Source organism: Trichosurus vulpecula, chromosome 7, assembly GCF_011100635.1.
Source record: "Trichosurus vulpecula isolate mTriVul1 chromosome 7, mTriVul1.pri, whole genome shotgun sequence".
NCBI lineage: Eukaryota > Metazoa > Chordata > Mammalia > Diprotodontia > Phalangeridae > Trichosurus > Trichosurus vulpecula.
Genome location: NC_050579.1, coordinates 81,152,274 through 81,173,571, shown reverse-complemented (window position 1 = coordinate 81,173,571; position 21,298 = coordinate 81,152,274). Strand labels below are relative to the sequence as shown.

Here is a 21,298-nt window from a genome sequence, read left to right as displayed (position 1 = left end):
ATTAGAGGGTTTGGGTTCTTGAATCTTAAGTCTACAAATGGCCCACACTCAGGCATCCTTTCTGTCTGATGTGGCCCTTCCGGGAGCTGGCCAGCCTATACTGCAGGAAGGGGAAGGGGCCAAAGCTGGTGGGGGAGGCGGGGCAGGAAGGGGGGAAATTGTGGTCAGGGAGTTGTTGAGCACAACTTGAGGAGCCAGCTAACCAACTGAGCGTCCGGATCTCAGCCTCTGGTCCCTGAACCCCTGCCTGAGATGATCCCGTTGGTGGTCTTGCTGTTGCTGCTTCTGATTCAAGAAGCGGGTGAGTTGAAGGCTCGTGGGGAATGCTGGGGGGAAAGGGTATGGGCCTTTGAAGCCTGGGGAAAATAGTTTGATTCGCAGGGGGTACGTTGGTATAGGACAGAGGACAAACTAATGGATATGACCTTCACGGAGGAATACCTGATGCAGGTTTTTGTTTTGTTTTGTTTTACCTTATTTTAGTCTCTTCTGTCACATCTCAAATGCTTACCTGGTTCCTGTGACAGACAGCCATATCAGCCTCTTCTTCCTTTCTCCTCTTTTTTTTAATTTAATTTATTTAATATATTTAGTTCTTCTTTTTCAACCCCATTCTTCCCTCCCTCTGGATTTCATGAGACTAAAAGGGACCAAGGGTAATAGTGCCTCTCTCTGTTGCCCTGCCTTCTTTGCTTCTGTCTTAATGTCTAACAGGAGGCGACTGCTGCGACGGGTATCTGATGGAGAATTGCTGGTGTAGTTAGGGACATGGCAGTCCATGGCCTTGGACTTGGCATTGAGATGAGGAGCTGACAGTAAAAAGTGATTCTTATCTCCTGTAGCCACTGGTTCACATGGTAGTATGGTGATAACCATGGGGTAAGGCTGGGAGACAGTCAAGGGCCTATTCCCTCTTGTTAAAGGTTCTTAAGTGTTTGTGGGGAACCTAGGGTGGGAAGTACCTTTAGCAAGATCTCCGAGACTTAAGACTTTCCTGGCTCAGGGACCTTGAAGGTCCTTTGTAATGTCTTAACTATCACTGAGATGTCTTAGGGAGGTAGTGGTGGGCAGGGAATTATGGGCAGACGGACCCGCAAGCCTCTGCTTTGATGAGGAAATGAGAAAACCTAGGTGGATACTTAGACAATGACTTTCTTCTACACTGAGGAGAGGTGAGAATGATGGGAGCAGTAAGGAAGAAGCTCAGGCCGTTACTGTAGCCTGGTGTGTGTCGGCAGGTAGTTGTCCAGATATCTGGCCTAGCTTTCCCTCTCAGGGTCGGTGCAGGCCAGAGCAGCTGGGGAAATGGAAACCTTACCTTCCGTTGCTTTGGAAACTAACATGTTGTATAACAGCTTCTGAGTACCCTGCAACAGAGGATTATTGCATGTAAGTGAGGAAGATGGGTTAAAATCCCAGGGATTCGTGACCTAGGATGAGTTACTTACATTCTTGACCCGCTTCCTCCTCTGTAAAATGGGCATAACAAGACCCATAGTGCTTAGCTCACAGGTTGGTTTTGGGGTTCAAACCAGATAGTTTGTATGTATTTTGCAAACTTTAAGACACTATAAAATGTCAGTTACTGTTATTACAATGAAACATTTCCCTCGGTCCCGGTTCTGTCCCTCCCATGTTCCATCCATTCTAGTATTGAGAGATTTGGGGAACCCCAGGGATTCGAAAACCAGGAAATCAGTTTTTTGTTCCCAGTTATGATCCCTATTTAGAGGGAAGTGATGGGGCCAAGGCTAAGAGATGAACAATTATAGACAAATCGCTCCTTCCCTAGCCCCAATATACATATCCTTCCTGTCCGGCCACATCAGCCACAGGTCACAGGACTTCGTAAGAAACACTTGTGTGGTTTCTAAGCTGAAGCTGTCGCTGCCTCTCCCTTGCCCTACCCTTCCGAGCTGAGGTTTTGGGTCTCAGCCCAGTGAACACTGAGGAGTCCCTTGGGGAGAATTGTGCTCAATGATGCCTTAGAATTTCACCATTTGTAAGAAGGAAAAGATCCAGGGGAAAGCCTGGGGATTCAGGATGGAACTTTAGTTCCCCTCCCCACCCCTCTATATTACTTATGTTATCAAATTTGACAGAAATGGTTTTAGGCTTATTTTTTCCCCCAGTGGGTAAAGAGAAAATAAATTTAGAAAGTAAAATGGCTATAAAATACTGATAACAGCCCACAAGCAGGAGGCTGAGAGATCATGTATTTCCAAAGCCATGACTGAGGTTCCCAAACTACCCAACCTGGTAATCAGGCAACGGGTATTTATTAAAGACCTATATGTGCTAAGTACAGTGTATAAAGTGAAACAATCTGTCCTCGGTAGCTTACATTCTATCAGAGTATTACTATATTATTTGCAAAATTTACCAAGCAAGTTTTGAGGGGAGGGCCCTAACATGTGTCGGGGCAAGGGTTGGAAATCAGGAAAAGCTTCTTGTGGGCGGTCTCATTTGAGACGAATCTTGAAGGAAAACCAGGGATTCCAAGAAGTGGAAGTGATGAGTGCATTCCTGGCAATGGGGACAGCCCAGTGCCAAAGCACAGAGATGGAAGATGGACCAGTCATGCATGAGGAAGAATCAAAAACCTAGTCTGGCCAGAACAAAGAGTGTGTGAAGGGGAATAATGTGTAAGAAGGCTAGAAACAGGTTGGAGGCAGATTGTGAAAGGCTTTAAATGGCAAACAGAAGTTCAAATTTGATCCTGGATATAATTAGGAGCCTCTGGGACATATGGAGATGGGGAGTCACATGGTCAGTCCATGCTTTAGAAAAGTCTGTTTGGTGGCTGTGTGGAGAATAGATTGGAGTGGGGAGACCCGAAATGGGGAGCATGATTAGGAAGCCATTACAGTAGTTGGGATGATAAGGGCCTAAATTGTGTTAGTAGAAGGGGATGAGAAATGTGGTGGTAGACATAAGATTGACACTCGACTGGGCATTCAGGTTGAGAGAGTGAAGCGTCAGAGATGATGCTGAGGATGTGCACGTAGGGGACTGGAAGGATAGTAGTGCCCTTAACAGAAATAGTAAAAGGCTAGTTTGTCGAAAAAGGTAAGTTCAGCTTTAGATAATGTATGAGATGCCTAAAGGACATCCAATTTGAAATGTTTAATAAGCAGCTAGTGATGTGGAATTGAAGCTCAGGAAAGAGACCAGAACTAGATAAATGGAAATACTCATTTTATTTGGAGTTTTAAGTTCAGAATAAAAGGCGATTTAAAAAAAAAAAGGGCATGATTCAGAAGCAGCTTGTGTCAGTGGATTAGAGTCCAGCCTTTGGCATATCCTAAGGGCTTTGTGACCACAGGCAAGTCAACTTCTCAGTGATCCAGGAAACTCCCTTAAGACCATATGTTACAGAGGAATTACTGACTTATATTAGTGGGGAAAGTTTTCCACATTGATAAAATCACAGATCCTAACAAAATCAAATCAAATCCCTGCTTTACCTACCTTAGATGATGTATGTAAAAGTGCCTTGAAATATAATTCAAAGTACTATATAAATATGTGAAAGCAAAGTATGTTAACAATGATGAATGACATAATGCAGTACACACAGAATTCTAATGTATACATTTATATAATCACAGAATTCGAGAGTTGGGAGGGATCTTAGTGATCCATCTGGTCCACCTCACCCCCAAAAGAAACCCCAATCATGAAATACCCCCCAAGCCTCTGCTGGAAGACCATCAAGGAGGGGGAACCGCTCACCTCTAGAGAAAGACCTTCAGCACAACTCTTAATTGTGAAGTATTTCCTCCTGTCAAGTCTAATTTGGCTTCTTTGTAACTTAGACCCGGCAGAGGCCTTCCCTAATTAAGCCCAGTCCCTTTGGTACATGGCAGCTCTTCAGATTCTTGAAGACTGCTCTCATGTTCCCCCCGAGTCTTCTCTCAAGGTTGACATGTCCAGTTCCTTCACCAGATCTCACGTACTCAAGGTTGTTTGTGGCTACCTCCTGAACCCTCTCCGGTGCTCGTAACTGAACACAGTACTCCATATGAAATCTGATGAAGGCAGAGCGCAGTGAAACTATCACAGTCCCCTTGAACCTGGAAGTTCCTCAGTGCAGCACAGTATCGCGCTGGCTTTTTTTTGACTGTCTTATTGCGCTATTGATTTACATTAAATTGCAGTCCGCTGAAACCCCTAGATCTCAGGTCTTCCCCCATCTTAAACTTGTGAAGTTGATTTTTTTTGTACCCAAATTGCAAGACTTTACAGTTATTCCTATTGAATTTAGCTTTGTTAAATCCAGCCCAATGCTTGAGCCTATCAAGATCCTTTTTGGAAACCAACTCTGGGTCGGCCAGTGTGTTAGTTCTCCTTCCCAGGTTTGTCACCTGCAAATTTGATGAACCACATCATTGATAAAAATGTTAAACTGCGCAGGACCAAGCCTGAATCCCTGGGGAGCGCCACTGGATACCTCCTGTAATGTGGATGTGGAATAATTAGTAACCACATTTTTACTTCTGCTACCCAGCCAGGTGTGAATCCAGCTGATCATATTATCACCTAATCCATACCTCTCCATCTTCTTCAAAAGGGTAATACGACATACTTTATCAAAAACTTTGCTAAAATCTAGGGGAACGCCATTCCTTTCATCTACCTGTCTGGAAAGTTGAAGTCCCCCATCACTACCATCCCATGCCCCTCAACCAAGCTTGTGATCTTGTTTTCCCAACTCTCTATTTCCTCTTCCTAAGGGATCCGTAGTATACTTCAGTGACATCATTTCTGTCTCTCTGTCCCTTGACCTTTACCCAGATATTCTGAGTCACGTTTCCCATCTCTGGTTCTTGAGTTTCCTCATGAATATATGTAATTAACGTACAATTTTACCTCATTTCCTCCCTTGCCCCCATGATTGTCCTATTTCTTTGAGTAAGGTATATTCTAGGCTTGATATTATGTTGATAATATTGATGATAACTGATAATGATGACTAATATTAATAGCAGGTTGTAGATGTCTGGGGTCTGACTACACACACTAGCTGGGGTCATCCAACCTTATCCTGCAGTTTGACTCATTGCTATATATTTAATTTGTTAATCCTGAGCTCTATAGAAATCTAATGATCATTAGATTTGTTGGCTAATTCTCTTTAATAAATTTGAAATCTCCTCTCACTACTTAATTAGTTTGAGCTCCTCACTCCAATTCATTAAATATTAATTATTCAATGAACTAGAGAAATCTCCTTTCCCTGGGCAATTATGCTTATTCATTCATATATTTAAATACATATTAAAGTATATTTTTATTCATTCATAGATTTAAATATATATAAAAATAGATATATAATTTGTTGAGGAATGGAATTGATAACAAGTATAAACACATGTATACACAACTATACATATACATGCATACAACATTAACATACACAACTGCACATATACATGTAGGTATGTGTATATGTGTGTATAGGCATATATGTGTACAGACATGTTGCCTATATTTTATAATATACATATATAGAATATATCATATACTTATGTAATAAATCAAGTAATTATATAGTTAAAACAATATATTTATATTCATAACATAACTCTACACTATAATATATGCATTATATCATATATTTAATTATGTACAGCATATTATAATATATGCCATATATTGTACTAATAAAAATGAAATAATATGCTAATATATTTTAACACCTTATATAATCTACTATACTATATATTATATATTACGTTAAATATAATATATATAAAGTTATATATTATGTTAATATATACACACTCCAGAGAGTCACTTCAAACTCTCAAAATATTAGTAGTTGACTCCTCTTTTCTGGAAACTTAGTCCTGCTTTACTCAGGGTTTCTCAAAATATGTATTAAGTAAAGTTTCTTCTCTTAAACTGCTTCTTCGTGAAAGATCTCTTCATACCTTTCTTCCTGGTTGTATGTTCTTCAACTTCACTCCAGCAATAACAAGAAACATCTCTCCAGCTGCTGTCTTCATATCCTCTCCACAGTTTATCAAGGAGATCCTTCTAGATAAAAAGTTAAAAACAAAAACCACACATTCTATCTCCCTGACTCCCGCAGAACAAACACTGCAAAGATCCTCAGGTATCACAGGTAAACACATACCTCTCTGACTCCATATACAGGGGACTTCACATTCAACCACTTCTCGGCTGTCACTTCCACCCGCTAATGTCTTTTTTCCTCAATATTGCATTTGCTTCTACGTTCTTAAAGAGAAAACAACAATCTGCACAAGCTCTAGAGAGGAAATTTTCAAAGCAGGGGTTAGAAAAGGCAAATCACTACATGGCCAAAAGGAAAGGTCCAGAAAGGGTTCTAAGTGAATTTGAGGAGGGTTAGAGATCATTGTCATCAGGGAACATGAAGGAAGGTTTCCTATAAAAGTTGGGCCATAGAGAGAGATTTTTTAAAAATTTATTTAATTTATTTAATATATTAAGTTTTCAGCATTGATTTTCACAAGAGTTTGAATTACAAATTTTCTCCCCATTTCAACCCACCCACCCACTCCAAGATGGCATATATTCTGGTTGCCCTGTTCCCCAGTCAGCCCTCCCTTCTGTCGCCCCACTCCCCTCCCATCCTTTTTTCCCTTACTTTCTTGTAGGGCAAGATAAATTCATAGAGAGATTTTGACAGGAAGGCAGTGAGGTTTAGTATTTAATTTTTAAAGTCAGGAAAAGCTTAAAATTATGTGTGAAACCTGTGTCTGACACCTGTTTGCTGTCTGACCTAGGGGCAAGTCACTTAATCTTTTATGTTTCAGTTTCTTCATCTGTAAAATGGAGATAGTAATACCTGTAGTTTCTACCTCATAAAGATTGATGTGAGGAGCAAATGAGATAATGTGTGTACAATGCTTTGTAAAATTTTAAAGTGCTTCGTAAGTAGCTCCTATTAATGGTCAAAGATGAGAAGAGAGCACATTGGCATCAGCAACAGAATGAAGTACACACAGAGAGAAGGATACAATATCAGAGTGAGAGAAGTATTTGAAATAAGGCTGGAAAGGAAGGTAGGAGCCAGGTTATGGAGGCCCTCAAATGCCAGGCTTACATTTCACTGGATGGGCTAAAGGAGTGGGGGGAGCTTTTGAAACAGAAGAGTAATATGTTTGAACTGAAATATCTGAATGGTCATTTTGGCACATTTGTGAAAGATGGACTGGGAAGGGGAAAGCCTAGGGAAAGGGAGACCACTTACAAAGTTGCTAGTGTAGCAAAGGGGAGAGGTAATGAGAGCTTGGCTTGAATGAAAATAGCAGTGATATAATTGAAGTGGAGGAAATGACTATGGAAGGTAATCTCCCTTCTGTATGTGGATGTTTTGGTGTTGAAAGAGGCATATAAAGAACAGTTGTGTGAGGAAAACTGATCAAATCAGCTTGAGAAGAAACACGGCCTCTCAGATAAAATGCTGAGGAAAGAACTGATGGGTTGGGTTTTTGGTTTTTTTTTTTTTTTTTTGGCCCAGTTCCAGAGAACTCTCTAGTACAGGACCTTATCACCTCATGCCTGGATTTTTGCAATAGCCTACTGTGGGTCAGCCTGCCTCAAGTATTTCCCTACAGCAATCCATCCTCCATTCAGCTACTACAGTGATTTTTCCTAAAACACAGGTCTGATCATCTCAACCTCCTACTCAATAAACTCCGATGTCTTCGATGTCTTCCTGTTGCCTCCGGGAGTAAATATAAAATGCTCTGCTTGGCATTCAAAGCCCTTCATAACCTAGCCCCCTCCTACCTTTCCAGTCTTGTTACACCTTACTCCCCAACTCATACTCTTTGATCCAGTGACACTGGTCTGGCTGACCCAATAACAAGATATTCCATCCCTTGACTCAGGGGCATACTCTTTGGCTGTCCTGAATGCCTGGAAAGATCATTTTCCTCAACTCTGACTACTGACCTCAATGGCTTCCTTTAAGTCCTAACTAAAATCTCACTTTCTATAGGAAACCTTACCCAACCTCTCTTAATCCCAGTGCCTTACATCCTTTAATTATTTCCTACTTATCCTACATTTAGCTCACTCTATATATATTTGTTTGCTTTGTGTTGCCATCATTAGAATATAAGATCTTTGAGGATAAGGACTGTCTTTTGCCTCTTTGTATACCCAGTGCTTACCACAGTGACTACTAGCACATAGTAGGCGCTTAATAAATGTTTATTGATTGATTGACCCATGAGGAAACATGCTACCCACCTTCTGAAAGACATGATGGACTCAAAATGCAGAATGAGGCAATACATTTTTTTTACATGAACAATAGTGTTCTTTTAAAAATATATATACTATAAATTTATTTTTAACATTCTTTTAAAATTTTGAGTTTCAAATTCTTTCCCTCCCACCAACGGAGAAGGCAAGAGATGTCATATCAATTATACAGGTGAAATTACGCAAAACATATTTCCATAGAAGCCATATTTTTTTAAAGCAAGAAAAATTTTTAAAATGAGAAAATTGTACTTCAATATGCACTCAGAGTTCATCAGTTCTCTCTCTCTGGAGGTAAGTAGTAATTTTTTCACCATAAGTCTTTTGAGATTGTCTGGGATCATTGTATTGATCAGAGTAACCAAGTCTTTTACAATTGATCATCATTACATTGTTGTTAATGTACGCAGTGATCTTCTGGTTCTTCTCATTTCAGTTTTCATCAGTTCATTTAAGTCTTTCCATGTATTTCTGAAACTGCCCCTCTTGTCATTTCTTATGGCACAATAGTACTCCATCACAATCATAGACTACAACTTGTTCAGCCATTCCTGTATTGATGAACATTCCCTCATTTTCCAATTCTTTGCCACCACAAAAAGAACTGCTGTAAATATTTTTGTATGTATAGGTCCTTTTCCTTTGATCTCTTTGGGATACAGACCTAGTAGTGGTATTATTGGATCAAAGGGTATGCACAGTTTGATAGCCCTTTGGGCCTAGTTCCAAAATGTTCTCCAGAATGGTTGGACCAGTTCACTCTTCCACCAACAGTTCATTAGTGTATTTTTTTCCCTCCTCCCCTCCAGCATTTGTCAAAGCTATAGATAGCTTTGATTCCTTCTTTTGAGAACTGTCCTTATATCCTTTTCTATTTATCAATTGGGGAATGGATCTTATTTTTAGAAATTTGGCTCAGTTCTATATTCAGTGTATATTTGAGAAACTAGGGTTTTATCAGAGAAACTTAGTTTAAAAATTTTTTAATATTACTTCGTTGTCAATGGTATTATTTAACAAAATATGGTTTACCTGATTATCTCTTTTAATTAGGCCTATTTTTGCTTTTACTTTATCTGAAGCATATTAGCTTCTGTTCCAGCCCTTTATTTTAACTCTGTGGTGTCTTTCTATTTCAAGTATGTCTCTTCTAACCAACATGTTTTTGGATTCTGGTTTCTAATCCATTCTGCTATCTGCTTCCATTTTATGGGTGAGTTTATCCCGTTCACATTCACAGTTGTAGTTACTGTATATTTTCCCTCCAACCCATTTTCTTCTTTTTCTTCCTCTTCCTCTCTTTTTATCCTGTCTCTCCTCAAGTCAATTTTCCTTCTAACCACCTCCTTTAATTTATCCTCTTTTTATCATCCCTCTCCTTTTTCTTATCCTCTTTCCTTCCCATTTCCCTACTGGGTAAGCTAAAATTGAGGGAATTGAGGGGATTAGGACAGTAAGTAGTTAATTGTGGGAATTAAGTGAACTACACTGACTCCATCTTGTGACTTAATTCTGGAACTAGCTCACTTCCCTTTCTATTCTATTGTGGGTCTAGTCCAAATTCTGTCTTGTGAGAAAACTCTATTCAATTGTGGGAATTGAGAGAAAATCTTATTGCATCGTTTGAACCTACCCCTGTGTGGCTGGGAAACCAGACTACCCCTACCTGCTGTTTAGAGACCCTTGACTAAGGACCTAGGTATGCTGACCAGAAATCTAGTCAAAGATTGATTCAAGGCGTTTTCTCACAATTGTACATCTCAAGCAACAGAGCGGTTATCATTTCTATGTTCCTTTGATTGTTTACAGACACTTTTTTTTTTCTGAGTTCAAGGAATTGGACCTGTTTGTCCTCTCCCTCCCAACTTGGAAAGTCCCTAATCTAAATTAGAAGTCAATTATCTAATGTTCTATTGTTTCCTTTTAATTAATTGGACTTATTTGATTAATGTATAAAAATCCGTCTTCCCCTGTACTGCATTTCAGGTCTAAGCTGAGGAGGTCTGGTCCTGCTTTGTTAGGCAATTGGCCTGTCTTGCATAATACATTGATATGCTCAGAAGATCAAATCTTTGTTTTCTCAGTCCTTTCATCTTTCACCTGCCACAAGGCTTTTTCTTTTAAACAGCTGTTTTCATAGTTTCTTCTTTTGAGTTTATGTCTTCCCTGCTACCATAATAGTTTTTAATGGTCAAATTCTTTTGTTGTTGTTGTTGTTTGCTCATTTTTTCAGCCTATCTCTTGACTTTGAACTCTATTTTAAAGTTGGGCTCTGTTCACCAGGGGATGAAGAGGCACTGTGCCAAGCTTCAGGCTTTTTGTGCTGCTATTTTCAGAGCTAGTACTGGGGGGTTGGAAGTTTTCAGGTGCTTCCAAAGTGGTAGACATGGGAGAGGTGTGGTCACTGTTCTTTACCCAGAAAGAGCACCTGGTCCCCAGTAGCCACAAGTGGTACTCTTCCTCTTTGTTTTGGAACTGTGACGGGGTTCCCTGATCCTTCTTGACCATCCCCTAACACTCCTCTTTGCCCTGGAACTTGCAACTCAGAACTGTGCATGAGCAATACAGTTGCCAGTCAGCACCAGCAAAGGGTTCCCATAATCTCTTTCTGACCAGTTGTCCAAACCCCTTACCATCTGAGCTGAGTTCTCCTGAAGCTGCTGCTGCTGCCACCACCACCACCACTTGTGTGGGTTCTGGACAGGCCTCCATCCCAGCGTCACAGACTTCTGCCAAAATCTTCAGTTTTCTTAGGCCAGAAAAATCTCTCACTTCCACCTTTTGTTGACTGTGCCACTCCAAAATTTTATGTGAGGTGTTATTTTAAAGTTGCTTGGAGGGGAATGCTGGGAGAGTTAGCTGGGTGGCTGCCCCTAATCCGACGTCTTGGCTCCCCTCAGACTGTTCTGAAGAGACCTGAGCAAGAACTGCTCTTCAGATAAATGCACTGAGGATCTGTTTGAAGGCAGAGCCTAGACTGAGGAAATGATGACTGCAGGCCGTTGTGTTCCATCAGCTTCTTTGCATATAATTGTTTCCCAAGTCTCAAAGGTTATAGCTGATAAACTATAACTCAAATAGCTGTTTGAGGACTTTGGGAAAATTATTGTTGAGCTCATGCCTGACAGAAAGATGGACTTTTTGAGTGTCATACCATAAGTTAGAGAAGGTCACAGCTGGTGAGGAGGCCTGATTTGAAGACAAGAAGAACAGAATATTGAAGGAGCGAATGGCCTGATAAAGACAGAAGTAGGAAAAAGCAAGAACAGGAAAAGTCATAACATCTACACAATAGATGATGAAAGGATAATAATAACATATACTCAATAGAAAGCAAAAGCAGTATAGCAGAATGAAGAGGGAGGAGACTCAGGTGTGGCTCAGAAGGAGGCAGAAGAGACATCTTTAGCCTCTTCTCCCCCTACCCTTCTCCAAGGGAGTCTTTCATTCCTGTCAGGAGGGAAAGCAGGAAGTTGGGGCCAGAGGCCAGTGCTCTGCTCTCTTAAGAGAGAGGGGGTACCAGACTAGAAGTATATCTTTCTGCTCCCTTAAATATTATTTGTCTAGGAGGTGCAATCAAGTTTAAGCTAACTTTTGATCGCTCTGTCATTTTGTGGGGAAGGAGGGAACCCAAGCTCTATATCCAAGGCTTAACTCCTTTCCCACCCAATACCAGTTCCACAATAAACAATTAACAAATGACAAAGAAAACCATTTATCCCAATCTTAGCAGAATAGGAATAAGGGAAGGTATATATATAGGAGAATATATACCAGACAACATAAAGTGAAAGAGCTCTTTCATTTAGACCTAGGTAACACAACCGAGCTCAACTAAGAAAGAGAGTCCTAGATTTCACCCAAGGAAAAATTCCCCAAATTCTCTGGAATACCAGACAGGAAATAGGGAATGATAAAAACTTCTGACTGCTTTCATGTCTTCTAACAGTCTTTTCCTTCAGCAACCTGAAGTGGAGTTGGCTTTTTCCATCTTCTCTCTCTAAACTGGAAGCCAGGAGCACCTGAAGTGACTCAATGCTAGAAAAAGAATCAAAGCCTGATGAGTCCCTTGATGGGTCCCCAAAGGAGAAAATCTCCCTTGAAAAGTCTTGAAGGTGGATTCAACAAGGCCTCTTTCTTGGAGAGTTCAAAAGGACTTCTTCTTGAGAAGTTTTTACCTCTCACCAACTCTGCTCTGCCCCTCTTATAGGAAAGTGCCTTCATCTCCATCAGTAAGGAGAAAGCCATATACTAATGGGATTTGGGACAAGGATTAGAGCAGGAGTTATCAAAATAGAATAGTTCATCCATGAATCTGGGTCCCACACATGGAGGGATATGTACATGTCAGGGAGATGGGCATCTATTTATAGAAACCTAGGAGGGAGGCACATGAGTAGGAAAATCCACATGTCCAGGGGCAACTTAAAATTCTGGACATTGGGATTTAATGTCCAAGGTCTTTCAGAGAACAATTTACACCATGAATCACTTGCTGAGCAAAGCTATTTCTTTTCTACTCTCAAGTTGCTGAAGCAGCAAGAAGCACTTTTAGCAAACAGCCATCCTTGGCAGGGCGAGCATTAAGCTCTTCTAGTGACAAGTAGTTAGTTCCCTTAAGATAGAGAACTACTACACTTCTCTTAGATCTGGGGTTCTGTGGAGTTTCTAACTCTCAAACTATAGATAATGATAAAATCATGCAGCCTCGCATGTCCAATTAGACCTCAATAAAACCATGCCAGATACAAAGCCTGTCTTTCCCCCTCTGTTTTTCCTGTTCAAGATACGAAGAGCAGTAAAGGGCAACACAGGCAAACCTTTGAGAGGTTTCTACTCTGTTGAATTGTAGATGGTGATAGGGGTCAATTTTGCCTTCCTCCAGTCAATCAGCTCTCAGTAAAGCAAATAATGCTACTTTTCTAATTAGCATGGTTTCTGAATCCTGTCAGCTTTGATAGGTTCCTATATTCTGTCTTCTGTAAGCAGCTCCTCTCGTTGCCACCTATGCCTTCTGTCTCAGATTCTTCTTATGGTCATGTTCTTCCCTTTCTTCTTTCTTCAACCAGTCATGTCCCACTCCTTCAATCTTCTACTCTTCTAACACCTCAAACAAGGGTCTCCTCATAAGCAGAGATTTCTAAGTTACATTTCTAAGTTATAATATGAATCTCAAAAAATTCCATCTTCCTGTTAACAATCCATATATAATCTTCTTGTAGTCCCGAAACAGTTATTTGATTTATAATTTATCAGTTACATCGTTCAAGACTCTGAAAACAAAAGCATGCTAGTGAGCATCATCCATCTGGACCACAGTGCCCAGTGGCCATTGTTTCCTAAGTCAGCGTTCTGCCTTCAAACAAGTCCTTTCGGTATATTTTGTCAAAGAGGGGTACAGACACGTGTCTGGGGGGCATGGCCAATGTACAAATTTGCATATTTGTTACAAGGATTTTGTTTTTATTTTTGTTTCTCTCATTGGGAGGGAGGAAGGGAGGGAGAAGGGAATGAAAATAGATTTCTGTTTAGAAAAAAATTTCAATTCCATTTTCTTCTCAAGCTGATTTCCTGCACAAATGTTATCTGCTCCTTTTAGCAACCAAAATGTCCACAAATGAAAGGGGAAATACCTTACATATACAAGTATAAGGCTGGGTCAAAATCTCCTCAACCCACTTAGCTCTGTTATATTTCAGTCAGTCAGTAAACATTTATCAAGGGCTTACTGTGTGCCAGGCACTGTGCTAAGCACTGGGGATGCAAAAAGAAGCAAAAGACAGTCCCTGCCCTCAAGAAGCTCACAATCTAAAAAGGTCAGAGCACATCTTGATTATTTATTAGGTATGAATAAGGTCTAGACACATCCCTAGACACATGATAGGAAGTATTCAAATTGGGTAATGGACTTGGCTATGTTCTGGGGCAGGGGAAGGGGTATAAAACCAGGAGCTAGTTCAGAATTCAAGGTATTTGGGTGAGCCACTAGCAAGGAGAAGGTGTTCTAGCCAAACCTGTGAGAAGGAATCATTTGGGGGCAGAAGATCATCTTGGCCTTGGCTTCCTCCCCTCAACTTGCCACCCCCTTTGGTTGGAGGAAGACCTTGGGAACTTGAAGGACTGAAGGATTTGAATTTTTTCATTGGCATCCTAGGAATGTCCTTCAAACAGCTGATGGTTATGTTTATATCAGGAACTAGGGACACGCTGGAATTGCTGAGGAAAGCAGATTTAAGGCTCTACAAAGAGTCCAGAAGAAAATCTATGCCACACCTAAGGGGAGGGACTTCTAGGACCTATGTCATTGCCTTGCTACATCTTGCTCTCTAGCTTGAGCACACTTTCTCTTGGATTTCACATGTACTGGTGGGAGAGTACGTCACAGATTTGGGGAGAATGTTTTGTACTAACTATTGTCTTGTGGTGAATGCATATTTCTAAAAGCTAATTGAGTCTATCTGACTGATTGATATCAACTGACAATCATGATGAGGGTATTAGAAAGACACCCCCATCCCACAAGGTTACCCTTGCTGTCGGGACCCAACCCTGAGGAAACAAGTATGGGACAAGTCTTACTGAGGGGAATCCAACCTTCCAGTGTGAATGGAAGTTTGGGATAGCAGCCCTAGAGCATATGCTCATATGCTACATGTAGAATATACTACAATGGGATAAACATTGAGCCTTTCACATTTGTAGAGACCTTCTTCTTCCTTCTCAGGGACCTCGCAGGAATACTCTCTCCTCCTCTCTCAATTCTCATCTAAATCTTCATTTTCCACTAGCTAAATGGCTTTAAATGGACCCAAGAAGACATAATTTACTCTTCACACCTAATATATATGTTTTGACCCAAGAAATGTACCAGGGCTCAGTGGGTTGACATCATTGCGACCCTCGCCTTACGAAAGAAGTATTATGGAAATAGAATCAATACCATTTGGTAATTGATCATATATGAGACACAATGTCCATAAGTTCATTTAGAGCTGGAAGAAACTCAGAGGACACCTAGAAGAGAGAAGGAAGAGTTAAGGATGACTCAGGTTTTGAGTCTGATTGACTGGAAGGGTAATGCTGTCATCAACAGAAATAGGGAAGTTAGCAGGGGGGGCAAATTTGGGGGAAGAAGGCAGTGAGTTCAGTTTTGGGCACGTTGAGTTTGAAGTGCTTCAAGAAAATTTGTATAGAGATGTCCAGCATTATCTTAGAAAAGTACAGTTAGAATTCAAGAGAGAAATTGGGGATAGATATGTAGCTTGAAAGCAGCAACTTAAGCAGGTGTTCTCAAAACGAAGAACCAATTCAAATTCTGTCTTTTCAACCTCTTCACAAACTGGCTTCCTTACAACACTCAAGCTGCTTTAAAGATACACAATTACCTTCAAAACATAATTCAGAGTTATGCAGAAAACAGTCCTCACACTTAAATTTTACACATTGCAAACAAGTGACTATACACACACCAACATACATGGCTTGTTGTCAAAAGTCACTGAGAATAAAAGAGATTGAGCATTTAATGTTCTAAAATGAAAGGAGTTCTACCATAGAACAATGCAACAAATATTTATTATGATAACTAAAAAGTTGTATTACATTTAGATACAGGAGTCATCTACATAGTGGTGATAAAAGAAGTCAAGGCTCATACCCTAAAGAGTTCAGAGTCAGAAAGAAAACACACACACACACACACACACAAAACACACACACACACACATTTGTAGCTGCCCTTTTTGTGGTAGCAAAAAAAACCTCAGCAACTAGAGGGGATGCCCATCAATTGGGACAGCTGAACAAAGGGTAGTCCACAATTGTAATGGAAGACGTGAATATAAGGAATTCAGAGAAATATGGGAAGATAAGTATGAACTGATGCAGGGTGAAGTAAGTAAACCAAAAATAACAATGTACATAATGACAAAAATATCAAACTCTAATTTTTAAATTAGAGTTCACTAATCTTGAGGTGGAGAACAGATGGGGCGCCTTATCTTTCCTCTGAGGGTATAGGATATTGCACATTCAGTCTGTCAAACAAAATCACAGATTTAGATCTGGAAGAGGCTCTAGAAGTCATCTAGAAGACCTCTTTATTTTACAGAGGAGGAAACTGAAACCCAGAGAGGTTAAGTAATTTGCCAAAGATCATAGAAGTGTTAAATTATCAGAGCTAGGATTTGAATTTAGGTCCGAAGCCATCACTCTTTCTGCTTAATTGATCTTGCTGAATTGTTTTATTTTGTTGTTGTTACAAGGGAAGGCCAATGGAGTGACCATTATATTGAGAAATAATTATAGAAAAGACATAAAAATCTTCAAGAAAATGTTTCTACAATAAAGCCGTGGGAATAAATAAGACTACTAAAGGAGGAAGGCAGCTAGGTGGTGCCTAAAGTGCTGCACCTTGGGCAGCTAGGTGATGCAGTGAGTATGGCACCAGCCCTGGAGTCAGGAAGACCTGAGTTCAAATCCCACCAAAGACACTTGACACACTTACTAGCTGTGTGACCTTGGGCAAGTCACTTAACCCCAATTGCCCTGCCTTCCCCCTCTCAAAAAAACCCCAAAACAATAAAGTGCTGGGCCTGAAGTCAGAAAGATCTGAGTTTGAATCCAGCCTCAGACACTTATTAGCTGTGTGATCCTGGGCAAGTCACTTTAAAAAAATAATTTATTTATCTTTGTCTTCATTTCCATAAGTTTTAAATTTTCTCTGCCTTCCTCCCCTCCCCCCTCCTAAGATAGCCTGAAATCTGACATAGGCTCTACATAAACATTTTTATTAAACATTTCTTCACATTAGTCATGTTGTATAGAAGAATTAGAATGTATGGGAGGAACCATGAGAAAAACAAAACAAAACAAAAAAAGAGAGCAAATAGTCTGCTTTGATATGTATTCAGACTCCGTATTTCTTTCTCTGGATGTGATGGCATTTTCCATCATGAGTCTTCTGGAGTTGTTTTAGGTCCTTGCATTGCTGAGAAGAGCTAAAGTCTATCAAAGTCAGTCATCACACAATGTGGCTATTACTGTGTACAATGTTCTCCTGGTTCTGCTCACTTCACTCAGCATCAGTTCATACAAATCTTTCCAGGTTTTTCTGAAGTCTTCCTGCTCATCATTTCTTGTAGCACAATAGTATCCCATTACATTCATATACCACAACTTGTTCAGACATTCCCCCTTTGATAGGCATCCCCTCAATTTCCAGTTCTTGGCCACCATGAGAAGAGCTGCTATAAATATTTTTGTACATGTGAGTCCTTTCCCCATTTTTATGATCTCTTTGGGATACAGCTGGACAAGTCACTTAACCCTGTTTGCCTCAGTGGGTAAAATGAGCTGGAGAAGGAAACTGCAAATCACTACGGTATCTTTGCCAAGAAAACCCTATGAGCAGTGTTGGTGTTCTAGGGTCCACACAATGTCATGAAGAATTGGACCTAACTGAACAAAAACAACACGGAAAGAGAACAAAAAGATGATGGTAATGATAATAGCCTACTAAGCACCAGGCACAAAAAAGCCCAGAACAGAGCCTGAGGAAGCATTCACACTCAGGGTATGGGAGGACAGTTAATTACCAAAGGCATATTTAGATAGAAGAAGCCAAGAACAGAGAGTACAGAAGGCTCTGTACTCGACCATGTCGAAGGCTCACTCTCCTCCCCACTCCCCAACCCATCCTGAAGAGTAGGAGAAATTGACAGTGAGGCCTATTCACTGTCAGAGAAGGAGAAAGCCTCCCTTCTCTTCTCTTCCCTCTGCTCTTCCCTTCAAGACCCTGGCTACCGTCCCTCTGGCCCCTAAAGCTCTCTGACTTTCGAACTTTCCCTTTCCAGCGGCTCTGTCTGAGCCCCAGCTCTGTTACATTCTGGATGCTGTGCTGTTCACCTATGGCATCGTCCTTACTCTGCTCTATTGCCGCCTCAAGGTACTGGGGAACCGAAGAGAGGGTTAGGAGTGCTGGAGTGGGCCGGGATCATGTATGGGAAAAGGGGAAAGGAAATCCATTTTGCCCATGAGGAGGTTAGGTGGCTATGTGGAAGAGGGCATTTTTTTTTTACACTGATGGCTTTCTTTTTCCCCCTCTTCCCTCAGATCCAGGTGCGAAAGGCAGCTGCTAGATTTGAGGTATGGACCAACTCCACAGTCCTCCACCCCTCAGTACTCAGGAGTTATTATTGGCTTTGCTAATCCTTAGGTCCAGTGAAGCTGGAAACTTTAGAGCTTGAAGATTCAAAACGGAGGATGCTTAAAGATCCTGGTAGAAAAAAGTATCCATAGGTACTGGGACCACAATATCACTGTAGCTCCTGACATTCTCAAGACCAGTAATCAGATGTGGCAAATAAGCATGGGGTGGAAGTGGTCGTACTTGCTTGAGGAAGACGTCCTCATGGGTCTCAATGATTGTGTGTGTGTGTGTGTGTGTGTGTGTGTGTGTGTGTGTGTGTGTGTACCTAAGGGTTAGGCATTTGCTGAGCAAACCCATGTCCATCTACCCAAGCTGTGACCTTTGAACGCTTCCCAATCACAAAGTAAGGTCTGTGTGTACTTAAGTGCTAGGCATTTGCTGAGCAATCCCACGTCCATCTACCCAAGCTGTGATCTTTGAATGCTTCCCAATCACAAAGTAAGGTCTGTGTACTCTAAAGCCTGAAGTCTTTTTTCAGTCGTGGCTGACTCTTTATGACCTCATTTGGGGTTTTCTTGGCAAGATATTAGAGTGGTTTGCCATTTCCTTCTCTAGTTCATTTTACAGATGAGGAACTCAGTTTCTCAAGGTTAAGTAACTTGCCCAGGGTTATACAGCTATTAAGTGTCTGAGGCCAGATTTGAATTCACAAAGATGAGTCTTCTTGGCTCCAGGCCCAGCACTTCATCCACTGTGCCACCTAGCTGACCCTTGTCCTGGTTATCACCTTAGTAAAAGGAGTTGGGAGCTCCCTGTGAGCTGGAGAATCCTCCATACCAAGATCTCAAATTTATCCATAGGCCATAAAGGGGTGGGAATGAGTACTGAGGAGATTCCTAGGATTCTGGATCTCTTATACTCTATGTCCTTTCTTTTCACAGAAATCTGAGGAAGTCTACACAGTAAGTGACGCTTAGTGGCCCTTGCCATTATTGTTTACCATAGGAATGGGTTAAAGAGCTCAGCTCCTTTAAGAAATGGAGAATCTTGAAAATGATCAAGAAAGAGTAAGAGTCAGGGGAGGGCATGGTTAAAGGTGCCTGACTGGCGGGCCATTGGGAGGGCTATGGTCATTATGGAGGTAGGGGGATTCGGGAGTGGGAAGTTCACCTGGGGTTGGAATGATGGTCTTGGTCCCCTGATGAACCTCTAACTCACTGTCCTAGGGCCTGAGTACTCGGACCCAGGAGACTTACGAGACACTGAAATATGAAAAACAGCCACAGTAGAAGAGGAACTAAGGAGAGAGGCCCCATGGTCACAGCAGTCTCTCTGTCCCAGCTCCCTCTACCACCTGAGTGCTCTTCTTTGTCCCCAACCTCTGCCCATTAAAATCAATACGTGAAGTGTCCCTATCGTCCTCATTAATATGATGGAACTTCACTTTTCTGATAATCAGCTGGCTATGCCCCTTTATTAACACATAATCCCACCTGCTCACTTTAATATCCCTGCTCTTCATTAATATACAAAGATGTCATTGACACACACCCCCTTACCATTCGCATACTGACCTTTGACCATCCCATGTTATTAAAAGGTCTCCTACACCTTGCCCTATGTCATCTCCATCCCTGCCCCACCTTTTGTCTGTTGATTGTGGGCTTTCCATGAGTGGGGCTCATCCCTCAATAAAGCTGCCATTGACTGGAGTTTTCTGTTCCACTGGACATTGAATACTAACCTTGACCAGGATCTACAGAGTCTATCATCGAACCGTAAACCTGATTGGAGAGTGGGGCTTCGGAGTTGGGTAGTATATTAGGTCATTTAGGAGACATAAATACTGTCCTGAGTCAGTCTCATGATCCACCCATCACCCACAGCATTCTGTCTCTGTCAGTGGACTGGGCAATGAGTTTCGGAAAGCCTTGGTTATTCCCCCTGGCAACCACATTCAATGCTCAGGGATCTATAAGAGGAAGCAGGGTGTCGTAAAGAGAGTGCGGGACTTAGAGGTGGGAAACCTGGATTCTGTTCCTGACTGACCCTAACTAGTTGTGTGTCCCTGGACAAGTGGGTTAACTGCTCTGTGCCTTAGTTTCCTCTTCTGTAAGATGGGTGTAAAAATTCATTGCTGTCTCACCAGCTTGTTGCAAGGAAAACCTGAGTTCAAATTCAGTCTCAGATACTTACTAGCTGTGCAGATTTGTACAAGTCACTTAACTTTTGTTTGCCTCAGTTTCCTTAGCTGCGAAACAGGAATAATAATAGCTCCCAGGGTTGTTGTGAGGATCAAATGAGATAATATTTGTGAAGCAATTTGCCTAGTGAATGACACATAGTAGGTGCCATATAAATACTATATATAAACATATGTTATATGTATACATATATGTATGCATGTGTATGTGTATATGCATACATACATTCTATCTATATATACACGCATCTATGTATGTATAGATATATAAAACTTGCCCAGGGTTAGACAGCTGGTATTTGAGGCTAGGTTTGAATTCAGGTCTCCCTGACTCCAGGCCCAGCATCCTATCCACAGCACCACCTAGAGCTCCTTGAGTCCTTCATGCCTCTTGCGCTTACAATACTGTATGTCAAATACATACTCCTACTCAGGCCTTCAATGAACTGCCGTTCTGTACCATGAGGTAAGTACCTTAATTTTGTAAATGAGGAAGCCAAAGTATGAAGCAATGGACTTCTCTTTACAAAGAGGTCAAGTGATTTCCCCTAAAGTCACCCAGTTTCTAATAGATTCAGAACGAGAATACAAGGCACCAACCCAGGCACCCAGATTCCTATTTTTTTTTAATTATCTTCCCCTCCTCCTGATAAGAAATGGGTAAAAGGTGAACTTAGCCG

The 21,298-nt window shown here is 41.2% G+C and overlaps 1 protein-coding gene across 1 annotated transcript; it reads left to right on the top strand.

The window, feature by feature from the left end:
* Window positions 1-173: 173 nt before the first annotated feature.
* FCER1G (Fc fragment of IgE receptor Ig) lies at window positions 174-20,127 on the top strand. The gene is made up of 5 exons (XM_036767623.1): window positions 174-301; window positions 18,120-18,211; window positions 18,379-18,411; window positions 19,357-19,377; window positions 19,642-20,127. Exons 1-5 carry the CDS (start codon window positions 253-255, stop codon window positions 19,702-19,704), a joined length of 258 nt encoding a protein of 85 aa, XP_036623518.1. The 5' UTR covers window positions 174-252; the 3' UTR covers window positions 19,705-20,127.
* The last annotated feature ends 1,171 nt before the right edge of the window (window positions 20,128-21,298 follow it).